The sequence below is a fragment of the Musca vetustissima genome, unplaced genomic scaffold (genome assembly GCF_032173495.1).
Source record: "Musca vetustissima isolate MV318-11 ecotype Yass unplaced genomic scaffold, APGP_CSIRO_Mvet_v1 utg818171, whole genome shotgun sequence".
Classification (NCBI taxonomy): Eukaryota; Metazoa; Arthropoda; class Insecta; order Diptera; family Muscidae; genus Musca; species Musca vetustissima.
This window is the reverse complement of record NW_026874330.1, coordinates 1-10,388: the sequence shown is the minus strand read 5'-3', so window position 1 is coordinate 10,388 and position 10,388 is coordinate 1. Positions and strand designations below refer to the sequence as shown.

At 36.1% G+C, this 10,388-nt stretch overlaps 1 protein-coding gene and 1 long non-coding RNA gene across 2 annotated transcripts; both read left to right on the top strand.

Moving 5' to 3' along the window:
- The first annotated feature begins 452 nt into the window (after positions 1–452).
- Positions 453–5,319, top strand: LOC133332766 (G-protein coupled receptor Mth2-like). Its single transcript, XM_061541144.1, has 6 exons — positions 453–998; positions 3,821–4,172; positions 4,250–4,516; positions 4,576–4,747; positions 4,836–5,030; positions 5,160–5,319. Exons 1-6 carry the CDS (start codon positions 453–455, stop codon positions 5,317–5,319), a joined length of 1,692 nt encoding a protein of 563 aa, XP_061397128.1.
- Positions 5,320–9,446: 4,127 nt separating this feature from the next.
- Positions 9,447–9,878, top strand: LOC133332777 (uncharacterized). Its single transcript, XR_009754430.1, has 2 exons — positions 9,447–9,527; positions 9,793–9,878. It is a non-coding gene; the product is annotated as an uncharacterized LOC133332777 (long non-coding RNA).
- Positions 9,879–10,388: the final 510 nt, after the last annotated feature.

Sequence of the window (10,388 nt, the reverse complement as noted above, 5' to 3'; positions counted from 1 at the left end):
GATTAATTATACGCAGTCAGTCAGTCAGTCAACTACAAACGGCATGACGACAAACACTCACACACAAACACATGATAACATTTAAAGGATGCGTCAGTGTGCCATTTAGCAAATATTTAATAAGGCAAACTACGTTATTACATACGTTTAAGTGTGTTTGTGTGTGTGGTTGTTAGCCAATGAATTAGAACAAGGATGGGCGAAATGTGAAACGGTAGTTCTGTCCAGCATGTCTTTTGTTATTCCGAAAGGCAACAACATGTTGTAAGGGAATACACATATTTTACTATTAAATTAAAAATACAAATATCTTGTTATAAAATTTAATGTAGAAATTAAAAATATATATTTTTTTAAATTGTTAATTTCTAATGTTTACTTTTGTCTTTCTTTGCAGTTCCAATTATCAGTCATCACCATCGTAATTTAAGTACTACCCCTACAGAGAGAAAATGACTGCCACACATCTGAGACGATTACCACTCATTCTATTAATTTATATATTTATTTTTGTTCCGGAACTATGGGCCTCGGCGTCCATGGATGAATTGGAAAGGAGTCATTTACGTGGTGATTTCCATACGCCATGTTTTTTCTTTCAAACTGTGAATGTGACGGGTGATAAAAGATTCCAAAATGGCTCGTATCTACACGATGGTGTTGTGATACCGCACAATTTGATTGGCGTCTACAATTATGTTTATAAAGATGCTGTAACCCAGACCCGAGTGCCACCACATTTACGTGGTTGTATTTGTAAACTAAAGCCATGTGTGAATTTCTGTTGTCCCTATGGCCAGATGCATAATGGCACGGAATGCGTTGATAGTTCCAGTGAACGAGAGTGGCCGCATGAAATAAATGTCACTCTACGGAATGGTTTACAACGGAACGCTAATGTATTTCGACAATTTGCTGTTGTGCCATTTCGTCCCTGCGAATCGATGTTTGCTCTGGATCCACAAACATATCCTGATGATGCCTGGCAAATATTTGAGGTGAGTTTAACTGAATAAAAATTCGTCAATAAAATGCACAATTATAGTTGGTCATTGGAAAAAAAAATATTGAACAATTAGACGTTTGAGGAAATATTCTTGTAAATTAGGGCCTGTATTTGGTCCCTCACAAATTATTCATAAAAAATCCATGACATGAGCTCCATTGGTCCTCCAATTCTATTGGTCCTTAAAAAAAATATACGTTTAAATTCCGACGTCTAAAGATGTATATTGAAGTTAAAACATATATTCTTAAATAATCCACGACTGATAATCAACTGGTCCTGGAAAAAATATAGGTTTAAAGTCCCACGTCTAAAGATCTATAGGCCCTTGAAAAAATATAATTCTAAACTCCCACGTCTAAAGATCTATAGGTCGTTGAAAAAATATGGGTTTAAAGTCAAAAGTCTATTGATCTATAGGTCCTTGAAAAAATATAGGTTTAAAGTCCCTCGTCTAAAGATCTATAGGTCCTTGAAAAAATATTCTTAACCAGTAAGGAAAGTAGTAAAGTCGCACTGAGCCTTCACCACTTTGGGTATATTCTACATATATGTCCTAATGTGTCCTAATATGTCCTAATATGTCCTAATATGTTATATATCTATATCTGAACCGATTTCAGGGAAACATTATAGACTTAATTCAGTACACTATGCCGAAATTCGTCCAAATGAAAAGATTTCCAGGGACTTTGGTGCACCATTTACCTAAAATCCGGCGAAACTATATATGAGAGTTATATCTAAATCTGAACCGATTTTCACGATACTTATTATACATCATTCCACACTTAATTCAGTTCGCTATGCGAAATTTGGTACACCATTTAGCTAAAATCGGACGAAGATATATATGGGAGCTATATCTAAATCTGAACCGATTTCCACGAAACTTAACACACATCATTCTAGACTTAATTCAGTACGCTATGCCAAATTTGGTGCAAATCGAAAGATATATAGGGACTTGGGTACACCATTTACCTTAAATCAGACGAAGATATATATGGAAGCTATATCTAAATCTGAACCGATTTCCACGAAACTTAACACATATCATTCTAGACCTTATTCATTACGCTGTGCCAAATTTCGTCCAAATCGAAAGATATATACGGACTTTGGTACACCATTTACCTTAAATCGGACGAAGATATATATGGGAGCTATATCTAAGTCTGAACCGACTTTCACGAAATTTTGCACACATCATTCTAGACTTAATTCAATACGATGTGCCAAATTTCGTGCAAATCGAAAGATATATACGGACTTTGGTACACCACTTACCTTAAATCGGGCGAAAATATATATGGGACCTATACCTAAATCTGAACCGCTTTTCATGAAACGTAGCACACATCATTTTAGACTTAATTCAGTACGCTATGCCAAATTTCGTCCAAATCGAAAGATATATAGGCACTTTGGTGCACCATTTACCTTAAATCGGACGAAGATATATATGGGAGCTATATTTAAATCTGAACCGATTTTCACGAAACTTAGCACAAATCATTCTAGACTTAATTCAGTACGCTATGCCAAATTTTATGCAAAGGGACATTGGTACACCATTTGCATTAAATCGGACGAAGATATATATGGGAGCTATATCGAAATCTGAACCGATTTTCACGAAACTTAACACACATCATTCTACACCTTATTCATTACGCTGTGCTAAATTTCGTCCAAATCGAAGGATATATAGGGACTTTGGTACACCACTTACCTTAAATCGGACGAAAATATATATGGGACCTATATCTAAATCTGAACCGATATTTTCCAATTTCTATAGGGTTCGTCCTTGGGCCAAACAAATGAGCTGTGCCAAATTTCATCCAATTCGAATCATAAATGCGACCTGCACTTTGTTTACAATTTAACATGAACAGACGGACAGACGGACGGACGGACATGCATAGATCGACTCAGAAAATGATTCTATGCATATTCTCAAAAGGAACCATGGGTCTATCTCGATTATTTTTGCCTGTTACAAACATATGCACAAAGGCATAATACCCTGTACCACAGTGTAGCGAATGTTATAAAAATCCACGGCTGATAATCAACTGGACCTGAAAAAATATAGGTTTAAAGTCCCACCTCTAAAGATCTATAGGTCCTTGAAAAAATATTCTTAAAAAATCCAGGCCTTGAGCTATATTGGTCCTTGAAAAACTATTCTTAAAAAAATCCACGTCTTGAGTTCTATTGGTCCTTGAAAACTATTCTTAAAAAAATCCACGCCTTGAGTTCTATTGGTCCTTGAAAACTATTCTTAGAAAAATCCACGCCTTGAGTTCTATTGGTCCTTGAAAATTTTTGCTTAAAAAATCCACATCTTGAGTTCTATTGGTCCTTGAAAAAATATTTTTAAAAAAAATCCACGCCGTGAGTTCTATTTGTCCTTGAAAAACTATTCTTAAAAAATCCAGGCCTTGAGCTATATTGGTCCTTGAAAAACTATTCTTAAAAATCCAAACCTTGAGTTCTATTGGTCCTTGAAAAAATATTCTTAAAAAAATACACGCCCTGAGTTCTATTGGCCCTTGAAAAAATATTCTTAAAAAAATCCACGCCTTGACTTCTATTGGCCCTTGAAAAAAATATTCCTAAAAAAATCCACGCCTTGAGTTCTATTTGTCCTTGGAAAAAATATTCTTAAAAAAATCCATGCCTTGAGTTCTATTGGTCCTTGAAAAAATATTCTTAAAAAATCCTTGGCCTTGATTTTTTTAATCCAATCCTATTTTGATCCTTGGAAAAATATCCCTTATTAATCCAATTTTTTTTCATTTTCAGAACGGCACCCTTTTTGTGGAAACCGGTGAATTATATATGACCCGCCAGGATTTTTGTATGTTGACCACATTGGATGTCAACGACACCAGCCGCCGTTATTTAAATCCAGCAATTTGTGAAGTTGGTTCCGGCCGTGGCACTGTGAAAATTATCAATGCCTACGCCATGTTGTTCTCCATACCGTTTATGGTTCTGACCATAATTGTGTATTTGGCCATACCGGAGTTACGTAACCAACACGGTAAATCTCTGGTGTGCTATTTATTTGGTCTAATTGTCGGCTATTCCCTGATGAGTGTTGGTGCTTTAAACGTCCACATGAATGTCATGAGTATTGAGTGCAAGGTTTTGGGTAAGTTGTGTGTGTGTGCGCGCCAAAATTAATTCCCTGTCTCATTTTTTTGTTTTGCCATATTCCTCCTTTTAAAGGTTACACCTGTTACTACTTTTTTATGGCTGCCTTCTTCTGGTTGAATGTTATCAGTTTTGATTTATGGCACAATTTCCGTGGCACCCGTGGCATCAATCGCTCACTGGAGAAGAAGCGTTTCATCATGTACTCGCTGTACTCTTGGGGCATTCCGGTGCTATGTCTCTTGGCCACATGGTATATTCAGGAATATGTGGATATGCCCGAACATTTAAAGGATGATCTGAAGCCGGGTATTGGTGGTGGTCATTATTGTTGGATAAACAGTGAGTAATTGCAAGGATATCCATTTTTCTTAATTTTATGACGATGCTAATTATTTTAGTGACCACCTGGGCTGGTTTCATTTACTTCTTTACGCCAATTATGTTTATTATTGTGGCCAATATAATTATGTTTGTAATGACGGCCTTGAAAATCCATCGAGTACAAAAGGAAATGGCCAGGATAATGGCCAAGGAGGATAGCACAAGGAATCTCAAAAAGGAGAAGGATAAGTATGCTTTGTCACCTCTAAATTTTGGAAAATTAAAAAAAAACTCTCCCATTTGTTTCCTTTAATTTTCTCCAACCCCTCCCCCATAGGTTTGGTTTATTTTTACGCCTCTTCCTGGTAATGGGTGTCACCTGGTCCCTGGAAATCATATCGTACTTTGTTGGGCCTGAAAGTAAATGGGCGAAAATATTCTATGCCGCCGATATCTGCAATGCTGTACAGGGTTTCCTCATCTTTATGCTGTTCGTTATGAAACGAAAGGTTAAAATGCTGATAACCAATCGGTAAGTTGGCTTTAGCGAAACTTGATTATTTGTGGCGTCCATTTGATTTGATTTTTCTTCCTTATTTATTTTCCAATTTATTTATTATTTTAAATGTAATTATTTAAAATTTCATTTTTGATTTAGTAGTTGTCGGGAACGACCATCCCGCGATACAAACACTACCACACTGGCCCAGTCTATGGTGCGACGACGTTTTCACGAAGTCTCTATACAAATTAAACACATGATCATGATACGACGTGCCCTATCGAGTAATACCTCGAATGTTCATTCGCATGAAGTGTGAATTAGTGATGATTTAGGATTTTTAATTTTTAGTAAATATTTTATTGGTTTTTTTTAACGGAAAAGTAAGACTGGCAGTGGTTCCCGACTCGATGTTTTAAATTATTTTCTCTCTATTGGTGTTGTGTAGATGTTGTTGCTTTTTTATTGCATTTATTTTAATTGTATATATTTAAATTGATGTGCATACAAATTAGCTATTCGAATTTTTTATTTTTCTAGCTATCGCTTAACGAATTTTAACGTTGCCATAAAGATTTCAGAATCTGCACCTTTTATACCCTACACAACTATGTTGTCAGGGTTTTATAGCTTTGTGCAGCCCCAAGAGTTTGTAACGCCGCAAAATATTGGTCCTAGAGCTACCTTTAAGTATACCGATCGTCATATCTCGACTAGCTGAGTCGATTTAGACATGTGTGTCCGTCCGTCCGTCCATTATAATTTATAAACACGATACAGGCCACAGTTATGGACCAATCTGCATGAAATTTTGCATGTAGGATGGGTTCTGGCCAATGAAGACCCCTATTGTTTTTGGTAAAGATTGGTTAATATTTAGGTTATGAAATGGACCATATACTTAATTTTGTCGATTTTTCTGGTCGCTCCAGAGGCCGCAATTATGACCCAAACATCGCGAATTTTTACATGGAGAAAGAATAATCATGCCTGTTTTGATAAAGATCGGTCAATATGTAGCGGTTCAAATGGACCCAAACTTTTGTGTGAAAAATTACAAAATTTGTATTCTAGAGCGTATAGATTTGCCCCTGAAGGGCAGAGACCCAAAAAGTTGATAGTATATTCAAGAGGAGTAGTTGTCCTTGAAATTGATATCAATTATATTGTCGCATGTACTCCACTTAAATATTTACAGGTGCTTACGTACCGAGATATTATTTAGTAACCCATTACCACACTAGAGGGCTTAAATATAGCGCTGATAGCTTTGACATTTTTCATGAGGATCCAGTTATGGTCAACGACAACGCCTATAATTTTCTGTGATGATCAGATAATAAATTGGGGATTAAGTGGACCGAAAACGTATTTTTTTTTTTTTTTTTGAAAGCCGAACATCACAACACAACCCATTGTGAAGGGAATCTGGACAAGTACTAATACTGAATATTAGTAATATTCGCAAAATATGTCAGTGAAGGGAAGAGATGCTGTTGATCTATAATTGGCAAGAGGGTGCAAATATCTCGAAATATTGCCCAGGCTCGGAATAAACATCCACAGAAAGTTAGAGTTCCGTGGTAGGTGTGTAGGTATTGTATCCGCTCCGCTCACTGGTTTTTGTAATTTTTGGGTAATTGTATTTTTGCCGGTAATTTCAAGATATATGTGGTAATTTTGGACCTGCAGAAAAGAATACAGGGTGCGAAGAATAATTAAAATACGCTCTTATTCACGAATGCTCACGGGCGAGAATTCGAATATTTTCAATTTATCGCGAATGATAAACTTAGAATAGATGAAGAAGCATTTGCAATCTCTCGCGAATGTTTGCATTGTACGAAAAATTCACGAACGATAAAATTTCGCTGTAAGCGTCGTCGATTCATTCTTTCGCGAGCATTCGTTGCTGAAGAATATTCTTTGGAGAAACTCACAAAACAAATGTTCGCGAATGCGCTCGCGAGCCCTGTTAAAAACAACAAAAAACAAAAATGTCATAAAAAAGCCGTTTTGAGTATTCGCGAGAATTTGGGAATGTTTGTTTTCATTCGTGAGAGAATGTCAGAGAGAATTTCAACCACCAAACGAAACGAACGAACGTTGTTGTGTGCTCTCACTCGTTTGTTATGCATGGGCGAATATGCTTTGGGTAAGAAAATTTGTTGTTACCATACACAACAACTGCCACGAAAATGTAACATTCTGCCGTTCTATACTCTGAGCCTGGTCAATTTACGCCATAAAATACAAATTTGGTTGATTGATTTGACTCTCAGAATATAGACTGATCATCATCTAAACAGCCGTTCTAAGTACTCGATCAGAAGCTCCCTTTACTGTGTAAAATATGTGACGTTCTGTATATAATAATGACCTCTAGGGCGACTAGAAAATATGACAAAAATAAAGTTTCGGTTCATGGCACCCCCTAAAAATCATCTCAACATCATCGAAAATTATAGGCGTTGTCCTTGACCAAAACTGGAACTTTGAAATTTCAAATAAATCTGCCCGACATTTCCGCCCTCTAGTGTGCTAAAGACTTACTAAATAATATCAGAATACGCAGCCATCTGTAAATATCTAGATGGGGAAAAAGAAATCCATTATTTTTTCGGCATCGATCAAACAATTTCAGATTTATGCTCTTTGGAAGGGTGAAATTTAGCAGTAAAAAACCAGTGAGCGGAGCAATATAGTCGGACGGGGCCGACCATACGATACCCTACACAACTACCACGGAACTCAAACTTTCTGCGGATGTTTATTCCGAGCCTGGGCAATATTTCATGATATCTGCACCCTCTTGCCCGATTATAGGTAAATACCACCCCTTCCGAATATTACGAGTATTCAGTACAGCTATTGTCTAGATTCTCTTCACCGTGGGTTGTATTTTGATGTTCGGCTTTCATTTGTGGTCTATAGATCGACTCGAAAATAACACAACAAATTAAGTTTTCGGTCCACTTCATTCCAAAATTATTTACGAGTATTCAGTACAGCTATTGTCTAGATTCTCTTCACCGTGGGTTGTGTTTTGATGTTCGGCTTTCATTTGTGGTCTATAGATCGACTCGAAAATAACACAACAAATTAAGTTTTCGGTCCACTTCATTCCAAAATTATTATCTGATCATCACCGAAAATTATAGGCGTTGTCCTTGACCATAACTGGAACCTCATGGAACATTTCAAAGCGATCAGCGCTATAGATCCGCTCTCTACAGTGATAATGGGTGACTAAATGATATACGAATACGGTGATACCTGTAAATATTTAGTTGTAACTCCCACATCCGAGCACACACAACAATATAATTGGTATTAATTTAAAGGTCAACCACTCCTCTTGGATATAATATTAACTTCTAGGGTCTATGTCCTTCAGGGGTAAATATATACGCTATAGAATACAAATTTTGAAATTTTTAACACACAAGGAAAAGGTCCATTTGACCCGCTAAATATTGACCGATCTTTATCAAAACAGGCATGCTTATTCTTTGGACCGATTCCCTTCTCCATGCTAAATTTCACGATGTTCGGGTCATTATTGCGGCCTCTGGAGCGACTAGAAAAACCGAGCAAAAATTTAGTATTAGGTCCATTTCATCACCTAAATATCAACTGATCTTTCGGTATACTTAGAGGTGGGTCTAGGACCAATACTTCGCGGCGTTACAAACTTTTGGGGCTGCACAAAGCTATAATACCCTGACAACCTAGTTGTGTAGCGTATAAAAAGTTGTGAGTTACAGGGTGTTAAAAATGAAAGTGGACAATGAGAAAATTCGGTACATTTTAAAGTTTTTCTTTGACAAAGGCGAAAATGCAAGCCAAGCGGCTAAAATTGTGAATGGTGTTTATGGTTCCGATATTGTAACAGCCAATTATGTGCAATTTTGGTTTCGTAGATTCCGTTCAGGAATTTTTGATGTTAAAGATGCTCCTCGCACAGGTAGGCCTGTCGTCGAAAATGTCAATAAAATCGGAGAAATGATCAAAGTTGACCGGCACGTTAGCAGTCGTAACACCGCCCAGGTGCTAAAAATCAACCATAAAACTGTTGGAAACCATTTACAATTGACCAGAAACGGCCAGAATTGGCCATCAGGAGAGGTGTCGTGTTCCACCAGGACATCCCAGTAAAAAATATTTGGAGTAATCCTCAACCGAGCAATAGAGGAGTAATGATTTCTTCATCCATTTGGAGTAATAAGCGAGCAATGTATGAATTTTGTTTTGCCAAAAAATTCCACGAAGTTGGAAAAAAATTGATGTCTCGCCTTATGCTCCAAATGGATCAATAAGGGATGCATCAAAGCATTTTTGGCATGTTTTTTTTTGTTTGATGTAACTGTTGTTTAACTGTTGCTTTCGTCATGTTCGATTATTTCTTTATGGTTGTCCGTCCATTTGCTCAGTTTTCTTGTGTCCGTCTGAAGTGAAACACGTGTTGTAAGTGTAAATAAAGTGTAATTAAAAAAATTAAAAAAGTGTAATTAAAAAAATCAATTGGTAAAATAATGTGTGATAATTTTGTTTCTAAACGTCATCTTAGACGGCTTGTAAAAAAAGAAATTGAAAATTTCTCAAATTAGGAATTTGTAAGGCGAAAACACTAAATATCCACCGAGAGAAAATTAACATGCGTGACATATATTGCAAGATATTTTGCGTACCTGATGGGGAATATTTTGTATTTATTCCTATTCTACACCACTGTCAAATTTAGTAAATACTAATATTTAAACTATATTTCAAACTATTTTTCTACCTTAAGAACCATGAATTTTAATGCGAACATATTCCAAACTCAATCAGTTTTTACGGATGAAACTGTACAAAGCACACCGAATAATGTCGCAGGTAATGTTAATTTATGTTCATTTCTAGAAACAAACAATGAAACAAAAAACACCAATAAAAAATTGGAAAACAAAATTGATCTCCTTCAAACTGAAGTCGAAGCTTTAAAGAAAATTATGTGTAAACAGACAATTTTGTTAGAACAGATCGTTAAACACATACGCCCAACTAGCAAGGATCTCAAAATTTTTCCAATAAATTCACTAGAGGAATTAAATTCGGCAGAACAATTAGTTAATAACGAGCCTGAATCAGAAGTGGTAAGCCAGAGTTTTTAATGCATAATTTAAGTGAATTTGGTACTAAAAGCTAATTATATTTATCTTTAATTATTTTCAGATATCATATATGAAACTAAAATTTGGCAAAGACAAAATAGAAAAGGCGTTACATGCAATGATTGGTGACAATATTTTGCTTCGGGTAAATTGGGATGGAGCTAAAAATAAGACAGCCATAAACAAATATCGGTTGTTTAACTTTTTTTATTTCGGTAATAGCTTGATTTTA